At 41.5% G+C, this 20,214-nt stretch overlaps 2 protein-coding genes across 12 annotated transcripts; one reads left to right on the top strand and one right to left on the bottom strand.

Annotated features, from left to right (window-relative positions):
• Nucleotides 1-989: 989 nt before the first annotated feature.
• FAIM (Fas apoptotic inhibitory molecule) lies at nucleotides 990-8,645 on the bottom strand. 8 transcript variants are annotated; one of them, XM_030488299.1, is made up of 7 exons: nucleotides 8,538-8,615; nucleotides 7,888-8,024; nucleotides 5,811-5,860; nucleotides 4,995-5,130; nucleotides 4,416-4,644; nucleotides 2,951-3,000; nucleotides 990-1,451 (listed from the first exon to the last, which is right to left on the bottom strand). In XM_030488299.1, the coding sequence occupies exons 2-7, from the start codon at nucleotides 7,912-7,914 to the stop codon at nucleotides 1,302-1,304; spliced, it is 642 nt and encodes a 213-aa protein (XP_030344159.1). In that variant the 5' UTR covers nucleotides 7,915-8,024; nucleotides 8,538-8,615; the 3' UTR covers nucleotides 990-1,301. The 8 variants fall into 8 exon arrangements, with proteins under 8 accessions (XP_030344159.1, XP_030344160.1, XP_030344162.1 ...); XM_030488300.1 differs by lacking the exon at nucleotides 8,538-8,615 and adding an exon at nucleotides 7,419-7,507 and having other exon boundaries at nucleotides 7,888-8,159; XM_030488302.1 differs by lacking the exon at nucleotides 7,888-8,024 and having other exon boundaries at nucleotides 8,538-8,645.
• Nucleotides 8,646-8,672: 27 nt separating this feature from the next.
• Nucleotides 8,673-20,147, top strand: CEP70 (centrosomal protein 70). Of its 4 annotated transcripts, XM_030488291.1 has the most exons (16): nucleotides 8,673-8,864; nucleotides 9,334-9,433; nucleotides 9,737-9,860; nucleotides 10,192-10,372; nucleotides 10,687-10,856; nucleotides 12,080-12,139; nucleotides 12,787-12,886; nucleotides 13,279-13,367; nucleotides 13,724-13,798; nucleotides 14,741-14,843; nucleotides 15,525-15,695; nucleotides 16,332-16,478; nucleotides 17,006-17,174; nucleotides 18,210-18,324; nucleotides 19,275-19,354; nucleotides 19,745-20,147. In XM_030488291.1, the coding sequence occupies exons 1-16, from the start codon at nucleotides 8,856-8,858 to the stop codon at nucleotides 19,804-19,806; spliced, it is 1,755 nt and encodes a 584-aa protein (XP_030344151.1). In that variant the 5' UTR covers nucleotides 8,673-8,855; the 3' UTR covers nucleotides 19,807-20,147. The 4 variants fall into 4 exon arrangements, with proteins under 4 accessions (XP_030344151.1, XP_030344153.1, XP_030344154.1 ...); XM_030488293.1 differs by lacking the exon at nucleotides 19,275-19,354 and having other exon boundaries at nucleotides 19,745-19,838; XM_030488292.1 differs by lacking the exon at nucleotides 9,334-9,433 and having other exon boundaries at nucleotides 8,855-8,864.
• The last annotated feature ends 67 nt before the right edge of the window (nucleotides 20,148-20,214 follow it).

The raw sequence follows: 20,214 nt of genomic DNA, 5'->3' as shown, positions 1-20,214 counted from the left end.
CAGAGAAGCTGTGGCTGCCCCACCCCTGGCAGTGTTCAAGGCCAGGCTGGACAGGGCTTGGAGTAACCTGGTCTAGTGGAAGGTGTCCCTGCCCATGGCAGGGGGGTTGGAACCCCCTCTTTGAGGTCTCTTCCAACCCAAACCATTCTGTGGTTCTGTGAATTCCAGCACACTTGTACTGCACCTGTAACTCCCAAGACTGAGAGTCTAATTCCAAACTCTTAAGTGAGGTTGCAAGTGGAATTTTTTTTTTTAAGCTTTGCAAAACAAACTTTTAAATTAACATATTAATAATTTGGGGGTTTATTACGTTTTTTTTAAGATGACCTATGTCTACATTGTTGCAAAAGAACCTTCTGACATACAAGTCTTTTGCCCTCAGAAATCCCACAGTTGCATCTAAATAGTGTGCTGGAAGTTTTGAAACAGAATTAGTCTATTCCTATTTCAGCTTTCCCATTTAAAGAACCAATTCTCCATTTCTGTCCCATTTTTCCTCATGTTTCTTGACTCACACCTTACTACCAAGAAAACATGCAGCTGTAGATTTAAGGTTTGTTAGACAGCACTGAACAAGAATAAGCCCTTATTTCAGCTTGTTTCAAGAGATTTCATTTTTTAAACGTTTCATGGCAGGCTTTTTTTTTTTTCTGTTTTCTTTTCTGAAAAACCCTCCTTACAGACTTTCTGAACAACTGCAACAATTTCTAGCAAGTACCAGTTTTCAGAAAACCTTAAGGAATTGGGGTTTTTTGGCACAATGCACAGCTTTTCTCCTACTCAGAATAAAGAACATTTGGTAACAATGTATTACATTAATAACCCTTTTATAACTTTGTAGCTATTCTTACCTGCGTCAGAAAAAACGTTGGTAGTCAGTTTCATAGAAAAAATGATTACTGAGAAAACTTTAACAGCTTACTCCAGTGCCCAGCACATGCTTCCTCCTCCCTCCACGTACACCCGCAGTTTAAAGGATTCACACTTACTGAATATTTATCTTCTATTTTATTATAGCAAGTATATAATTTCTACTTAAGTTCACCAGTATTCTCTGCACTTGGTGATATTATATACATACTTTTACATATATATACACATGAAGGGTTTTTAAAAAACGGTCATGTAAGGGGTTGTATATAATTATTTTCAACTGGTCCATAAAAAGAATAATTCCATATACAGAAACTAGAAAATAAACCCAGCACAAACCAGATGTACCAAGTAGTACATATTAAAATAATTACCACAATAATTGAAAATTCCTTATCTTAGTCCTACAATAATCAGTTAACTGGAGGCTACTCCACAGTCTCTGGGATTTCTCTGTCATCCACAATAAGGGTATGAATAATTCCTTCCTTTCGTTTCCCACTACTGACAGCCTTAATGCAACAGCTGTGATCATCAACACTGAAGTGAGTTTCAGTCCCATCTTCTACAAACTCACCCTGGGAGAAAGGAGACAAGAATAAAACCAGACACATGTTACTTTAGTAAAGTAAAAAGCTCAAGCGCATCAGACTGTTCCCAAGGTCAAGATCCCTCCTGGTTCCCACAATTACAACAGCTGTGGGTACCTGTGACAAATACAGTGCAAATGCTGAACAAACCTGCGGAATCTCAGACTGGGGCTTTGTCGAGGTGTCCAGTTAAAAATTTGTGGCTATTAGGTGGCAGTCAAAATTTCACATAATCAGAAATGGTAAAACCGAAGCTTGTGAATCAATATCATTGATCCATGTCAGTAAAACAAAAATAGGAAAGAGAGTTTCCTTCTGAGTTGTGTAGTACAGTCAGTAAGTACCACACACTGAGGCTGAAGCGGTAGTAAAATATGAAGTATTCAGTGGTGCCACCTACAGCAGGATGAAGAGACCCCTGACTGGAGTGTAACAGTTGTGTGGTTTGGATACACAGCTCCTGCTGCAATTATGTGATTTCCCATTACGGATTTTGCAACGGATGGCTGTGTTTTTGTCATGATCTTCTGACCATGATATGTTTTTATCATGATCTTCTGATTTTTCATCAGAAAAATCTGTTGCTGCTCTAATGCAAGCACAGTTTGACAATGAAACCTGTACATGTAGCTTGCAAAAATATCTCCTAGTGCATTTATTACATCATGGGAAAGGCTGAGAACCATCAAGAACAGAAGTTCTGATTCACCGAGAAAGGATGTTTCTTCCACTGATTACCAAAGAAATATCTGGTGAATCTTTTCATCCTGTTTTCAAGCACAGTAAACCTGTTGATTTTACAATTTGTACTCATCCAGGGGCTTACTTGTGGCAGTAGTAAACACAGTGACAGCTCTCTAGTGAGAAAGCACACCCTTTAAGGACAGGGAAGCCTACATAGTGTGTATATTGAAAGCCATTTATATCACAGTATAAAAAGACACCAAATAGAGTAAGCCTTCTAGCTGTCAAACTAATCTAACAAATGATGGCAGATGTGACAGAAAAACAAAAAATTGTATTTGTTCCAATGAGACTATTAAGCCCTATGTTAGGGACCGTCTCTAGATGGAAAAAAATCCCGAGTCAGACTACATGTGTTTAACTTTCAGTCACTGCTAACATGAGCAGGTTTGGAGGAGGTGGCTCAACAGTCTGCATCACAACTCAAGTCCCTCTTGCTCCCCTGAAGGTTTTCTTGTAAAAACCCTGGATGACCGATCCAGATCCATTTTGCTTGTCTAAAAAGTGTAAACAAAAGCATTGGTTACCCTTAAATAGCTAGATGTTTGGCATCCTAATTCAAATACTGTCAGTTATAAGATACAGTGAAGGTGATTCAGAACAGACCCATAGTGTACTGCCTGTCCAGGTGTATGCTCATACTCTGTGATAAAGCGAGGTAACATGCCCGTCTGTGGCTCACTTTGCTAAGCTTTGGTTACCTCGCCATAGCCTGTGAAAAACCTTTGGAGATGATCACCTACCGCTGTTTCCATTTTTTGACCATTGCACCACACATCCATAGTGTCCTTTTCTGTGAAGGAAATTGAAAACAAAAGGTAGGAAGAAGAAGATTTTTTTTTTCCCCCTTACAGACAAGAAGATCTAAGAATTTTAAAGATTTACTGTGGAATTTTACTTTCAGTTCCCAAAACAAGCTTCTTGTTAGCCATAGTACCCAGGCTACAGCATTTGTTCTCATATTGGAGAGATAGAAGGCTCTGGCATCAACTGGCAAAAAATTCTTGCTATCAACATACACTTTTACCTCTCCCTAGCCCTGGCTACTGTTCTGGGTTGTTCCGAATATTGTCGAGATATTCTGACATTCTTAAACTGAAAAACTTGAAGAAAGAAAAATTAAGTAATTTCTGCTCATTATTTGAGTGCTGCTCATTCAGTGAAGCTCTAACATCTTTCTCCAGGTCAGCTTAATTCAAAAGCAGCTTTATTTAACATTCACCAAACTGTATTATTAAAATCTCCTTGAAAACACTTTAAATATCAGATTTTTTTCATTTGAAACAGAGTATATTTTTTTACCTCTCCCAGCACATCCTCCTTAAATACTTTGCTCTAGAATTCACATTACTGACACTGTCATCCACAGGACATCACTAGAGAGCTGAACATTGCTTGCCTGTTAAGTAAGCACAGGGAGATTGAGGAGACTAACCTGTTTCTGCCACTAAAATTGTTTTTCTTCCCCACTCCTCTTCATCTTAGGGCAATTCATTCTGTCCTAAGGCTTAAGAGGAGATCACAGCCCAAGATCTCTTGTCTCCAGGTCTAACTATACAGCAATACCTAAGTGGAAGTTTTCCCTCTAGATACCACGGATAAACTTCTCAGGGGATCCCTTCCTCCCATCTGCTTGTAATGTGTTTGGGAAAGAGGGGGCAGAAGAGATGTAGTGCCTTGCTATTAAGAAAGTGAAAAGACATCATCTGATGTTTTTCAATTAAATTTGTAGTTAAGAAATGATGCAGAAAAAAGGATGCCAGTTAATCTATCAAAAATGTAGAGTAACATCACAGAATCATATCGTCGCACTTCCCCAATTTATAGACTCCTTGACTTAGGCTTATGATTTTTGGAAGGAAAGCCTGGTTACCTGAGTAACAAGCTTACTCACACAGTGGGTTTGATCACAACACAGACAATGCTTCTGTAACATGCTTTACCTGGACAACTGTCTTGCTACCTTGCTAGGGCTTTCTTTTCTATGTTTTTTTTAGATCTAGACCATGCTGCTGTAGGCTGACACAGGCGTGACAAGACCATTCTTTTTCAAACTGTCTTTGGCATCTAATCCTAAACTTCCAGACCCAAGATTTTACACTGCAACAGTTTTAGTCACTGAACTGTGCTTTCTCTTCATTACCAGTTATTAAACATGTACAAGTTTACTCAAAGGCAGCAACACAAAGTCATTCAGTGTTTACTTACCTAGAACAACTCTATAGTCTGCACCACCCAAACTCAGTACCCAAGTATTGGTTGTTTTTGACCTGTTCTCCATATACTTCTTGAGGCTCTTCCCATTGATCTCCAAAGTATATTCATATGCAAAGCCACTAACAGCATCAATGTTAATAGTAGCTTTTGTTTTGGCTGCTCCAACAGTGAATGTTTCTTTACCCACTAATTTAAACATCCATTCTTTTCTTATTTCTTCCTGCAGAATAAAACAAAGACAATGGGTATTAATTGATAAAACATGAATGCATGTTTTAGTGTAAAAAAAATTAACCACAACTCAGGAAACAGCTCAGTACTTAACTATTATTTCAGAAAGAATGAATACATGGTATTTCCTGTGTCTACGATGCCTCTGCCCAAGTACGGCAAAGCACTTCATGAATTCTCATACCTTAATTGTAATTGCAAAAAGAAATTAGATAAAGTTAATCAACTGAATATACCTCACTTGCATTTATTAGTCTTTTTGTTTGTTCTGATGCCTGTTGCATAGAAGTGCATTTATATAATCTGTATCAGCGAATTTTGAGCATACAGCAATTTCACCTTTCCATCCACATAGACGACACGCTTTCCTGAAGTGGTCCCATGTTCAAATTCAATCTTATGAACACCATCACTTAAAGCTACTTCCCAAACAGCCACCAAATCCGTCATCTTCTCTAAGTGGCCGTAGAGAGACCTACGGAAAAATAAGTAAAGTCAGTGAATCGTCATTGAAAGAGTTCAATTACTGATGTCTAGAGTTCAAAGCTTTACTGCTTCAGGGCAAGTCACTTTTTACAAATGAAAAGTGAGACTTGAAAGAATAAGCCTACAAAATGGCTTCTTTTTTCATGTTTTTCAAACACTTAAATAGGACAAAATATCACAAAATATAAACAGACAGTTAAACAGACTCACTTTGACAAACACCATACGAAGACATATATATCCATCTAACCTCTAAAACTTCCTCTTCAAGTGGCAGTATGGTTACAAAATTATACTTAGAATTCAGATGCTCCTGAACAGTTCTGCAATGTCTTAGCAGGCATTAAAATACAGTATTTTGGTTGGTCTCTGAGAAAGTGTTTTAGCGTTTAAACTTGAAATCTAGTCAGGATGACCAGTTTAGCTATTACCTGTTTTAATAGATTTCTCTGTCATCTTTCTCATACATTACGTACATCATTCAGCAATGCAACTCTGCACACAGAAACACCCACAAAGGCGGAGATCTGGCAAGATAATCCTTTAAGTACTCTTTAAAGTTTAGATACAGTCAGAAGTGACCTCTGGAACTATGGATATCTTTCCAAATCTGCCCATAGCACAGTTCCCCTCTTTCAGTTTAAAGCCACACCACAGTGATTTTTTTACCTTACTTCATCTTCACAGATAGTAATCTCCTCACGGGATGCCACAGTAACCTATTAATCCAATTAGCAGCAAGAAATAAAAGAAGAGCAGAATAGCAGCAGAGAAGTGTTGAGGCCTAGATTTCTCTTGTTTTCTCCATTCAAGATAAAGGACATTTTTTAAAGTGTCATGAACTATCATGCATTGCCATATATATGATGACATACAAACATATTTCTTTCCTCTTAAGACAGAATGGCAAATGTAAGTATTCTTTTACAAAATCAGCAGGTGCAATTTCTCCTAGCTTTATCAGCACATCACAGCTTTGTCAGCTACTTGATGGAAAAATGGTTCTCTAACTTGTGAGCAAAAGCTTAAAAATGAAGAACTTGACCAAAACAGGAACAATTCCAGAGCTGCCCATCTCAGTCACAAACCAGAACAAACCAGGGACTGTTGTCACTTTTGGGAAAGCAAAGTAGCACAGGCAACAAGGCCAACCACCTCATTTTATTAAACCACTGCTATCTGCATTGTCTGTGCATATCAGCAAGCATAATTTAAGTAAGTGCAAATCAGTTAATTTTTTATGAATTGCACTTTTCAGTGAAAAATGAATTAAAAGTGAAGTTATAAGTTCTGGGGTCTCTCTTCAGCAGAACAGAGGAGTGTGCATTTAAAAATTAAACCTCCTTCACTCTGTCTTAAGCTCCTATTTTAAAACATGCTCAAGCACACTGTTGTGGTTTTGTCAGTACACACATTTCTGTTCATAAACTGAAAATTAAGTTTTAGGAAGAGTAAAACCTTTCTAAGGATCTAAGGATTTAATTCTCACGGTAGTGAGATTGTTTTGGTTGTTCCTAAAATCAAGGGTTGGTTTCTGTGAAGGCTCATATCCCCTGGCACACGGTAGAAGTCAGGCTAGATATATTTCATAGAATCGCAGAATGGTTTGGGTTGGAAGGGTCCTTGAAGCTCATCTAGTTCCAACCCCCCTGCCACGAGCAGGGACACCTTCCATTAGACCAGGTTGCTCAAAGCCCCGTCCAGCCTGGCCTTGAACACTGCCAGGGATGGGACATTTACCACTTCTTTGTGCAACCTGTTCCAGTGCCTCACTGCCCTCACAGGGAAGAATTTCTTCCTCATGTCTAATCTAAACCCATGCTCTTTCAGTTTAAAGCCATTCCCCCTTGTCCTATCACTACATGCCCTTGTAAAAAGTCTCTCTCCAGGTTCTTGTAGCCCCCTTAGACACTGGATGCTGCTCTAAGGTCTCCCTGGACCCTTCTCTTCTCCAGGCTGAAGAAGCCCAGCTCCCTCAGCCTGTTTCCATAGCAGAGGAGCTCCAGCCCTCAGAACATCTTCGTGGCCTCCTCTAGACTTGCTCAAGCAGGTCCACGTCCCTTGTGTGTTGGGGGCCCCAGAGCTGAATGCAGGAGTGGAGTAGAGGGTCAGAAATCAGCCCCCTCAACCTGCTGGTCACGCTTCTTTCAGTGCAGCCCAGTATAGGGCTGGCTTTCTGGGCTGCAAGTGCACACAGCCAGCTCATGCTGAGCTTCTCGTCAATCAACACCCCAAGTCTTTCTCTTCAGGGCTGCTCTCAAGCCATTCTCTGCCCACCTTGTAATTACTTCAGTTCTTCCCTCTTCCCTTCTCCTCAAAGTAGCGGGTGCCAAGCTTTCAGGACAGACGCAGCTTCCCCCTGCCAACTAATCAACACGAGAAGTGTCCTCGACTACAAAAAGAAATGCCAGAAGAGGTGGCACCTGGAGCATGTCTACAGCCTACCCACAGCGATGGCATCACCCCCCGCAGTATGCAACCCTGCTGCATGAGTACTTGCAGATAGTTTAGGATCAATGCTGCAAGGGTTAGGAAACATCCCAGAACACACAATTTCCTTTTTTTTTTTTAAACAAATCATGGTACTGTGGTAATGCACTTTTTTTTACTCAAACCTGAACTCAAACTCTACGCCAGCTCTATGTCTCCTGTAGGGTGCGAAGGGAGCGCCGCACGCTGCCTGCCGCAGCCAGCCCTCCCACGTCCCCTCGCTGGCTCACATCCAAGGAAACGGGTTTGTACTGACCGCCGAACGCCAGGAATCTCTCTGCATGTCCCGTTAAATCAAGTCAGCAGTCCAAAATGAGATTTACTTCTTTATCCATACGGACTTGTTCTGAAAACTAGGCTAGGATTACCGCTCTGCATCCACCTAATCCATGCCTGGTAACAGACAAGAAGGGATGGTGCACTAGCAAGTGTAGAAACTCCACAGACGGCAAGTTTCTCCCCACCACCCACATTTATTGCCAGCAAAGCTTAGAGGGGTTTGTTTATCTAAGCTCTGACAGCCACGCTTCTAAACCGTCCTCACGCAGCTTACTGCGACCGCGGTGATCCTCCATACCCCGCGGGGACACGCGGCTGCCCTGACCCGCCGGCAACAGAGCCCCGGCTCGACCCAGCCCTCCGCCGGGCCGGGGCCGCGGCAACGGGCGGAAGCACACGCTCCCGGACATGCGGTCTGCTTCCCCTCCTTCCTCCTCCTCTAACGGCCAAGCAGTCTCCAAGGAGCCCAGGCGACGCTCCCTCCGCCCGAGCGGGCCCGTTCTCACGCCAGGCAATGTCGGGACGGGAAGACACTGAGCTCCCCAGGCGCCTGAGACGGGATCGGGCCGCCGCACGAGCACGCGAGCCAACCCCGCGCCCCGCCGCTCCTGGCCCCGCCGCTCCTACCTCCGCGGGGCTCTCCTCCCCTCGGCTCCCCGCGCCGCAAAATGGCGGCGTGCGGCCAGCGCCGCCCCGCGGCTGCCCGCCTCCTTCCTTCCCGCCCCGCGGGCGGCGGGCGGGCCGTTACCCCGTGCCTCGGCCCTCAGCGCCTCCCGCCGCGGGCACGCCTGTACGGGGCTGTGCGCACCGCTGAGTGGGATCGGCTGAGGTTCACCGTCCCGGTGACCGGCCTCTTTGCTCTCTTGTATCCCGGTGGCTGTCCGCAGGCGGCGGCGCGGGGCCCGGCCCCCTTTGCCGGTGGTCCGAGAGCGGGTGGCCCTCACCATGATAGAGGTACTGTGGCGAACCGGAGGCGGATGTTGATATTGCTCGGTAGTCAAAAGCAGAACAGAAAGAAAACAAAGAGTAAACCCCCAAAGCAGGCGCCCGCGACCTCTGTGGTCTTCTACCGGCGTTGGGGCAGGGGGCTGAGGCGTGCTGCACCCCTGGTGTGCTGGGGTTAACCGAGGGCTGAGTGTTCTAAAGTTTCACTCATTGCACACACTTCTAGTAGTGATCAGGGAGACTGAGTGCTCTGTATGTTGTTAAGTACACTTTCCACCAGTATTTGTTTCAGATCCTATTGGAACGCCTTACAAGCCCTCCTACAGTGGCTAGGGCTTTTGGGGGCTTGGGTTTGGTTGGTTTTTATTTGGGAGCGTTTGGTGTCTTCTGCTGCCTGCACGACAGGAAAGACAGGAGACCATGAGCTGATCTCAAGAACTTGGGTTTCCGTCTCTTCTACCCCTTCTCCCACCCGCAGCAGGAGAAGGCTGAATGGGAATGCTTAAACAAGCTATTAATGCGTCATGGGTTGAAACCAGTGAGTCTTGCTGACCCCCCAAGCTGCAGAAATACAGCAGGTAAGGAAATGCTAATTGTACAAGGTTTTGTGTTTTGAAATAGTAAGCCGAAGTTCATAGGGCATCTCTAAAAATGTCGCTTCCAAATGGTAGCAGAGATGTGATCTTCAGATATTATCCCTGGCTGTGTTCAGGGCCGGGTTGGACGGAGTCTTGGGTGAGATGGTTTAGCGTGTAATGCCCCTGCCCATGGCAGGGGGCTTGGAACAAGATGATCTTAAGGTCCTTTCCAACCCTAACTATTCTATGATTCTATAATTAAAAGCCTTTCATTATGACTTTGCTTATTTTATGTATCTCCAGATATGATTGTCTTAGACAGTCAGTCTTCTCTAGGAGTAAGACTTGCATTAAAAACACTGGTGGAAAACACCGACCGACAGCAGAAAATGATGCAGGGGCTTATGGAGACCAATCGTTCTCTTAGGTAAGGATAAGCAGTTGTAGGAACTTACCTGCTAATGCAAAGCAAAAGCATTATCAGTGTCCAACTCCTGCCAGGTGGAGCTCTTGTTCCAGCAGCGGCTTAAAACTGTTTTCCCGAGATTATTGTCCAATATGCAGCAGTGTTGGCCTACTTCCTTTTGTGCTCTTCTGCTATTTCATCTGCTGCTTCTTCCCATACCAGCATATTTCCCATAGCTGCTGCCACAGGCTATGATTGAGCGTCATCAGATAATGTTGTCAGGCCTGTGCTTTCTTCACTGTCTTTAGTGAAATGAGTTAAATTTAAATCAAGGATTTATTTGTTTTTTCAGAGATGAGATCCGACAGGAATGTGGTCGGGCATCTCGGCAAGAACAACGGGCTAATGATTTGGAAAATGTGGTGAAAAACATTAAGTCCAAAATTTGCCAGCTGGAAGATGAGACGATAGCTAAAGTTTGCCAGCAACAGAATCAAGTCAGAGAACTTCAAAAAGATCAACAGGTTTCACAGGTAATTCAGATAGTGCTGTCTGAGGATTCAAACTTCTGACTTGTTTTAAAAGCTCTAAAAATATTTACATTGATCAAAATAAGCATGAATTGTGGGTCATAGAGTTAGTACATTGTTTATAGCTAGGATTTTTCAATCTGTACAGAATTTTGTAGCAATAACTTTGAAAAATACTTGTATTCTTCTTCCATTGCCTCTTCAGTATGGCTGAAACTGAGCCTCCTTGGGACCAAGTGCCTACCTGGACACGTACAGTACTGCCTCCAGCTTGTGGGTTAGAATAATTTCATAACTCTCCCATTATCTGTTCACAGGCAAAGTATCAACAGCAGCAGGAGAAGCTGCAAGAACAGGAAGAGACAATTGCCCGTTTGCAGAAGGAGCTGTGCAAAGTTGTTCTGGAGGAGCAGCGGCGTGTTGCCACTCAAAACAAAATGTTTTGTCACTTTTGCAAAAGAGCTCCCAAGTCTCTTCTAGATCAGCAGTAAGCAATTTTCTTGTGTTGGTGGGCAACCTATAACATTAAATGAAGAAATTGATTTTAAAGTAACTGTTCTCAATATTTACATTTAAGAAAAAAGAAAAAGGCTGGAAACCTTAGGAGTGCAAGCTGAAGTACGAATTCTTGCACAGGTACATCAGTGCAGGGATTCTTTCTTTTTAAAGTGTGAGCTGGTTAAAACCATGGCAGAAATTCAAAAGTTACCTGCCACTGTACACGCTAGGTGTCAGCAAAGAGAAGGGAATGATTCACTCTGCTCTGGAGCTGCAGTATCTGTTAGGGTGATCTCATCCTGGGACTCTAACGTTTAAAAATGTAAATTAAAAAAACAACCAAAGAAGAAAACAGCAAAGACTCCCCCCGGCCTCACCAGACAGAGCCCTTCCAGTTCTGGAAAGTGGTGTTTGCAACTGTGGGCTGAAAGTTTGCTGCAAGGCTTGCCAGGTACTTTAGGGAAAGTTCTGCAAGTATTCCAAGCCTGTGTCTCTTGCAGCAAGATCTCCATAGTTCTGCTGTAATTGGAGATTTGATACCTCTTAGGCTGCAGGTAGCCATCACTTTATTGGGCTGCTGTCACCTGGTTTCCTGGGCCTGGCTAGCAATGTTTTCCTGGGTAGCATTTAAAAGGGATTGTGTGTGCAACAGCCTTTTTCTCACACCCTCACTGAATGAGAGGGAGGATCACTGAGTTTGGTTCCCTGTGCATTCTCACCTGTCTCTCCAAAACAGGCAATCTCAGAGTGCTCAAGAGGAAAGTCAGTTTCTCAACTGTTCAGTTTTTTGTGGGCCTAGTTTTTGCAACCACTTTGAAAGCGTATTTAGTTTCATTGGAGAGGGATGTTCTCAGGCTATGCAGGACCTGTGCTTTCACCTCCCGCAGAGGTCGCAGAGCAGTAGCACTCAAGACTGTGCCTCACTGTTACACTTGCAGGGGAAACAGTCACAAGATGAGGAGGCTGTCAGGAGGATTTAGGTTTTTTCTCCTCTTGAATAATTTTGCTGCCTTTTAGACTAGTGCATAGTTAATGTCTCTTCTGTTCTGGAAAGCTGTGACCATGTTTGTCTGGTATGAGAGAGAACCTTCTACTTGAAGCGGTCACTTCTGAAGTGCAGTGCAGGTGTATGAGCCGGCCTGTTCCAGGCATGATTTTTAATTTTTTTTGAGAATATTTAAGATTCAGTAATGCCGTTTTTCCTTTCTTCAGGTTCCTTTGTCTAATTGACTATTACGAATCTCAAATTAGTGAAATGAAAAAGGAGCTAAGGTAGGTCTCATCTGATGCCTTATGGTTCTCCTGTTCAAAATTTTCATACTCCTTACTGTTCTTAAATCTTATAATGGTAAATTTTCTGTGTCCCAGATGTCACTAGCATGTAAGAAAGAGCAAAGAATTGTAATGGTCATGGAAGTTTGGATTCATCCAGGGAATAACTGTCAGTCAGGCTAAGCAGCTGCTCATGCAGGAGGCTGGGACAGCTAGGAAGTTTTTTTTTGTTCTTCCCTTCCTCTTTTGCCATGGTTCACAGGCAGAATTACTGCATTAGCTGTGCTCAGTTGACTCATCTCCCGAAACAAACAGGATACCAGCTTTTCAGCTCTGTCATGGTGCCTAAATGGTACAAAGCAACAAACTGAGATACCCGAGACATTCCTATAATTTGAGATTATTATTAGTTTGAACAAAGAAATAGGATTTGCTTGTATGGGAATTTCTCTCAAAGAATAAATGTACTTGATTAGTACATGAAACAGCTTCCCAGAAGCAATAGAGAAGAGCAGTGGATCTTAGGGCAGAATTTCTAATCTATTTACTTTGCAGTTTAGTTACCATATATACTGCTAACTAAACCAACATAAATCTTTAAGGTAATCAAATTACAGTAAACTGAAACAATTTATGTTTCCTAATAGGCAATATAAAAAAGATGAAGATCAGGTACAGAAAGAAGTGAAAAACAAGGAAGAATTCTTAAATCTAGATGCTACTCCTAATTACAGAGCACTGCTCACGGTATGGAACTGCTGAGAATAAGTCCGTGCAGATCATAAGTGGTAACTCTTAAAATGCCACATGGAAACATACATGTGTTTGATGCGTATCCCCTTGTTCTTATCATGTCTTCTTAACTGGTACACTCTCTGGGCAGGCTTCACTGTCTTTATGCAAAGATTCAGTGCTATGTTGTGAGTTGTCTTTGCTTGGGGACTGCATAGCCTCTTTAATCACAGGTTCTCCAACTGTGGTCTAATGCAGCAGGCTCTTGATCTTAGTTGACTAATGCCTCATCCACACTGTCTTGCTATATAGGCAATTAGGAGCCCTTCTTAACATGTACATACTTTGTTAAAGCTTGTTGATTATGGAATGAATGAATAAAAGAAGTAACACAGCCTATGTTGCAGTCTTTCCAGAAACAACTTATTGAAACAAAAGCCAGGAATGAACAGCTTTTGCTTGAAAACATAAATATCAAGAGAGATTTGGAAACAAGGTGAGAAAGGATAAGTATCATCCTTTGCAAAGGCACTTCAGCAGACTGCTTTACAAAGAAAGAAGCCAAAAGCACCATCATTATAAAAGTGTAGTATGGAATCTGCCTTTGAAAGTGATTTGTAGAAATAAGAAATTGCAGCAACAGTCACCCTTCCCTCCCTATGCTGTTAATAACAACAACTGCTGATGGTTAGTTTGCAGTTTGTTGCTATTACCATGTAGAAATGTTGCAGAATTTCATTTCCAGAATGCTGCTGCGGCACTGGCAAAGCTTGCTTACTTTTTCACTTGGCTGAGTTTTACAGATATCTTCAAATGCAAGACATACAATGTGGTACTTTTTCTTCCTAACAGACCAACTGCACAGGAATTAAAACTTTACAAGCACCAAGTGAAGAAACTAGAGAAAACTTTAAAGAAAACTATCAAGTAAGTATATTTCTTCAGTAACTGTCATGAATCCTCTGAACATCTGAAGGCAAAGATACTCTGCACGCTGTAGATAGCAGCTTATAAAGCACGTACCTTTGAGTGCTATCGCAGGCCATAGGGACAGGATCAAACTGTGGTGTTTGTTGCTTCCATGAGCTATAAAGAAATTTACTGGTTACATTATGGATTATGAATGAGAAAGTATGAGTTGACAAAACGTTGTAGCCACTGAAGTTATGTCCATATTATTCTTAGAAATTGACTTAGTTTTTACTGAAACATTACTAAGAAAATACATTGAAGGTATTAGAAATCCAGTGTTGACAAAGTGTTTTTATCTATAATTTCACTTAATCATTCGTGCTTGTGTATACTGAATGATAAATATTTTATAGTCTGAAAAAGACATCATTTAAACTTTAAAAATGTTCAGTTTTTCATTTTACATAAGGTATATTTATGTGGTCTTTTCTCTCATGCAGTGGATATGATTTAACAGTAGTTTTAGAGAAAGTCATCTCAGATTTGACAAGAAGAGTAGCTATATATAGAAAGCCAGGAAAGACGTTCAAGCAGATAAACACTGTGAGCTTGGAATTTGACCCTTTTGAGTAAAATTCTGGATTTTAAGTCTTCAGTTACAGTAGAACCTCTGTAACAGAACAGCTGTGCAGCTGGTGGTGTCCCTTCTAAATCAGCATGCAGTCTGGAATAACCTCAGCGTGGAGACTGGAGATAAATTAATGATGCTTACATTAGGTATTACATTCTTCAGCTAGCTCAGTTTGATGGAATTCTATTGGCAGGCGTCATATGATGGAGGTTTTTACTTTGTAGGTGTAAGTATGTGTACTACATACCTGGTTCTTTAATTGAGTTGAAAGTACTACCTCCTGCTAAGGCTACTTATGTAACCCACTGTATGTATTTGGCATGTAGATCTTCAGGGAGTAGTACTGGAGAAAGAAGAGAAGAAAAGAAAGAATCTGAGAGTATCGCAGGGGTGGATAAGCTGCAGGCAGTTTGCCAGCAGTATTTAAAGGTATGCAGATTTTATCTGTGCTATGTGTATCTAGCACTGTTACTACAGTGAAATATAACACACGAGTTTTGTTTAACCATGTAAACTGAAGCATGCTAGTTTGAATCTAAGAGTTCATATGAAGTCCTCTGCGTGCGATGCGTAATGTTCTGGATTTGGCAATTAATGTAGGCTTGTTCTTAATTGTTACATCTTAGTGTAAACTACTTGAAAATACAGCATGGAACCAGTGACTAGGTTGGGAAACATCAAATCAATGATTTAGTTGGAGTCTTTTCAGGACAGGGGATTTGTTTGAGGTCTTGGGCAGTACAGATCCTTATGTTACTGTTTTAAACATGCCTGTGGAGAGAGTGGCTTTTTTTTTTTTTTTCATTAAAAAAAGCAAACATAATAAAACTTAGCAAAATATAAACTGAAAATAACAATGCCTCAAGTGTATAAATGTTAAATATCACCAAAGGGGAGTATGTTTGCATTGCTTTTACATATCTTCCAGCTACTACATTTTTAAATCTTTGAATGTATTACATATTGAATGCTTCTGTAAAATTCGTCGCTAGTAACTTATTGGAGTTATTTGTGATTTAACATTTAGACCATCATGACTGTGGTAGAGAGGGATTTTATTATAAATGTCATACATATTTGAGCAACAACATTATTTATTTATTGTTGAAGGTTTTGTCCCATATTGATTCTATCTTGCGAAGCCCAAGAGCTCCTCCGTTAATATACAGGCGCAGTAAAGGGCCAGTGCAAAATTACATTAAAGAGAACGGACAGGAATGTGGATTTGAGCACCTTCCACTTACTATAGAAATGTGGGCAGATCAGCTAATGGCACTGAAGGTAATGCATTATTGTACTTGGCTTTATATTCTTCTTTTAATCCAGTGACCTCTCCTCGGTCCCTCCCTATATGAAGGGTTTTTCTCTATGTGCAGCTTTTGTTATTGCCTGACTTGGTGTTAAACTTTAAGAATGATTCTGCTATTTATATGCCATTTTAAAACATAGTGGGGTGAAAAATGTGCAATGTTCCTACACACCAGAGGTATTCCTCTGTGTATATCACCTAAATGGGTTTGTTCACTGCCTAAGACGACGCTTAAATTTTAGAGTTGATGTACTTCATGCATTAATGAAAATCCATTCTCTTTTTCCCTTTTGTCTTGCCCAAACAGTAACTTTCTGATTGAAATACAATGAAGGAATTCTGGTTAAAGCCAAACTCTCTGTGACCAGCATTTCTTATTTCACTGAAACTATAATATATGAAGTACTTAATTGTTAGACTGTCAGTGTTAAGCAAGACTGTAAGAACGTAAGCAAGATACTGTGCTGAAATTCCATGAAAACTAAACCCTTACTGTCTCCAGTACGAGAATGTTTTTGCATATGAGAAACAGAAAATCTGCCTGTTTCTGTAATAAGAACACCTTCAAGCAGTTACTAAAATAAGTTGTATCCCCCCCCTTTTAAAAGGATTTGCATAGGTCCTTGAGAAAACTGTCTCTGGAGCTGGCACCCTGGCACACTGAAGATCCACAAGACAACAGGGAATCCATACGAGTTGAAGACCTCCAGTTCATAGTAGATGCCATTTTGGAAGAAATAGAAAATAAGGAAAAGGTAATTCTTTCCGGGGGTTCATAATCACAAGTTACTGTGGAATTCTCGAATGCGTTCTTCGCACGGTGGTTAGATTTGTGCATTTGAAAGCCTCGCGGGGTTTAACACATAGCTGTTTGAAGACATTCAATAGTCAGAGACTATTTTAATAGAATGGATAAATTCACCTCGGGGAGGACTGCTTTAATCAAAGTCATTTGACCAGTGAGGAATTCGCATTGCCCTGTAGACTCAGGTTATTATCCTATTCTGTCTGTTTCTCAGTCAGCATTGAGAATACGTAAACATACTTACTAAGCAACAGAGAGGAAAGCTTTCTAGAGAGTTTTTTTTGTTTGTTGGATATTCATGTCTGAAAACTCTCTTTACAGTATGTCTTCAGATTTAAGAATATTTGAAATCCCATAGTTTAATAAGGGCAGTTACACCTGTTTTTCTTCATAGACATAAACATAGTTTACTGTTTAGAAGAATCCTTGCTTTGTTAAGCAGTAATGCTGACGAGTTGCTCCTTCTGCTTGCTACAGAACAGCCAGACACCATCTGTACCAACCCTGTTAGCGATAGTCTCTCACTTCCAGAAGTTGTTTGATGTGAATTCTCTCAGTGGCGTTTATCCACGAATGAATGAGGTTTACACAAAGCTTGGGGAAATGACCAACGCTATGAGAAACCTCCATGAGCTCCTGGAATTAGGTAAAGACTTGCCACCTAGCATTTGTTCACACCATTTCCAAAGGGAGAAGACAAGCAAAAGGCTGATGTCTCCATAGAAAATGCGTTCAGCTGCTAGGAAATGAGTAAAGTTGGTATATTCCTCACTGGGAAGATAAAAATAGGTCAATTGGCAGTTCAAATAGCAAATCCCCATTATTCGTAAGCCTTTAGTAGTTGCTGAGGAATACGAGGGAGGCAGAAGAAAGGAATAACAGAGTAAATTGATTTAATTCGTGACCATCTACTCTAAAGATGATGAGTTTAAGAAAAAATAACCTCTGCTGTAGATTTCTCTTCAGTGATTCATTCAAGTGTAGTTATGTCCAGTCCTCAGAAACTTCCGTCTTACGCTGCGAAACTTAAAAAAACAGTTGTTGAATGTCAGAAACTAAGTGCCAGTCCTCAGAGACATACTCAGTACTCAGTTACTGTCCAGTACCCTTCTCCTCTGGTTTGTACTGCCCGAGAACAGCAGCTCCTGCTGCTGCTCTTCAGTGTGAAGGTTTGGCTGCAGTGTAGGGCATGCAGCCTGAGAGCAAGGGAGAAAAGGACAAGGAGCCTGTTGCCTTCAGTCTCAGCAGTGAAAGCAGGTAAAATCCAATACCAGAACAAGTTCTGGGTGTTCACAAAGTATTTATTGAGCAGGTTCCTTGTCAGCCCAGCCCCTCTACTGTACTTCTGCTGTGATACAGGAACCTAATGAACAACACTCTCTGGATATGTAATGTTCTGCTGACATTGTAGGGTGCACTTTAGTACCATGTCTGCTGGGAAAACACACAGCTCCAACAAGTTTTTTTAGCCGCTAAAGGATTAGTGAGAGATTCACCATTCCTAGCTAACATGAGTTTATTTCTGACCACAGGCACTTAGTCTTCTGTGAATGATGGAACTTGTATGCCTAGGTTTGGGAAAGCCAAATAAAATCTGGGCACCTGCAAGAACTGGATTGTGTCAAAAATACTTTCCTCTTAACACTGTTACAAGGAACATGAGGCATTTGTTTTTCCACAGACAGTTCGGCTCCACCCACTGTGGTAGTGGATACTGTTGGGAAACTGTGTGACATAATTAATGAGAACGTGACTGAGCAGGTACAGCAGCTTCTGGGGACCCAGGACATCCACAGGTATGTGCGGCTGCTCCACTAGTGGCCATTCTTCATAAAGCAGATCTAGTAATTGAGAGAACTGGCTAGAACAGATTCTGAAAGAAATGTCAATCATTTGTTACAAAGTCAGCGAGCTGCAGCAGTAAAGGAGATGCTACCATCCTACATGAAACAAATCCTGAATATTTTCAAAGTATAAAAGGGGCAAAGAGAAAAATTATGGTCAGAAGGTTCCAAAACCCTTCCTTGGCTTGCATGGATGAGGTGATCAAATAAGGCTTCATAGGGTGCACGTTGCATGAGGAGACAAAGCAAATACTGCACGTGGGTGGGGAGGAGAAAGTGTTGCAAGGTTTCAGCTGTAATGTACGCGTTGCTAAGAGAGCTGGCTCAAGCTGACTGCAAGTACTCTGGGAACTGGACAAATCCTGTTGTATCTTCAGCAGATGACCACATACATACGCTTGGTAGCAGACTATAGGAGCTCACACTCAGCCTGTGCTCTGCAAACATACTAACGCTGTGGCAGGCAGTGAGCCTGACACGTGCTGTGTTAACGATACTGACTCCATCAGCCTTCCTGCACTTACCAGTTTTAACTAGGGAATGGCTGCTTATAAAATATCTCCTGCTCCACCTCTGTGGCAGTTATATCACCCACCTCCAGGCAGTATATTTAGCATATATAACAAACTGATGTTCCAGTCCAAAAATTACCTGGTGCCATGTAAGGAGGAAAGGATGTATATAGGGCATGAACAGTGAAATTAGAGCTCCTCTTTTGACAGCTAATACTTGTTGGCTGCAGGTTTCAGAATTTAAACCCACATTTTTGGTGTAGATGGTTTTATATGCTACTAAGCAGCAGTGTTTTCAGAAAGGCATGACATAGTACGACAAACCAGCCAAGAAATGAACTGAAAATGCCCTAGCACCTTTTATCTGATGGTCTCATTTGCACCTTTCAGTATAATCAATAAGCTAGAAGAACATGAATGCTTCTTTCCACCATTTCAAGCTCTCATTCAAGATTTGCTCTGTCTTCTAGGTGAGTAATATTTGCAACAGTTGTAATTATCTTCATGCCAACGCTTCATCCTAAAACTTTAAATAGCTAACACATGTTCTGTTTATTGCTGGTGTGCTAAAACACAAGGAGGATGTGAGGCAAGGTGCCGACCTTTGCCTCACTCTCTTTCCATCTTTTCTCAGGAATTGGCCCAAATACATCGCTTTCATTGAACAGGGGGTTGTATAGATTCAATCATATTACTCATAAGATAACCTAAATTGATTTTTTTTCCAAAAGCATTAGAAAATGTGAGGAGTTTATTTTATTTGCTAGCTGTGTTTCTAGCGTCTAAGTTAGAATTCTGGATGAACTCAAAGATGTTCTCAATACACACACCTTACTGTTTTGCTTTTTGTTCTGTTTCAGAGATCAGTAACCTGGATGATATTTTACCTACTGTGCAAAAGTTGAAGTTGGCAGCTAGTTAAGGGTTACTCTGGTCTTCTCTAGCAAGATTTATCTTACCTGTGACTGAACACATTGGTGCCTGTGACATGACAGCTACCTCTATCCTCTGTTACCCTAACCAACAGATTTCTGACATGAATAAAAGCTGCTGCAGTTTTTCATTTTTCTTAATTCTTGGTCAGTTTAAGAAAAACTCACTATAACCGTGATCTACCGTCCCAGAGAGAGAAACAGTACGCTCTGTATCAGCCTAAGAAACTGAACCCAGCCCAAGGCCAGACATGCTCTAACCACTAAGCATTTTGAACGTTGCTGGCACAGTAAGCATGAAATAAAGGTGCTCTAACTGCCTTAGCCATAACACTTCCATCAGTGGCCTGTCTTGGTTTGCTGGAGAGCCTGTTCTGAAAATGTAAACAACGTTTTAA

This window comes from Strigops habroptila, chromosome 5, assembly GCF_004027225.2.
Source record: "Strigops habroptila isolate Jane chromosome 5, bStrHab1.2.pri, whole genome shotgun sequence".
Lineage (NCBI taxonomy): Eukaryota > Metazoa > Chordata > Aves > Psittaciformes > Psittacidae > Strigops > Strigops habroptila.
This window is presented reverse-complemented; position numbering and strand designations above follow the sequence as displayed.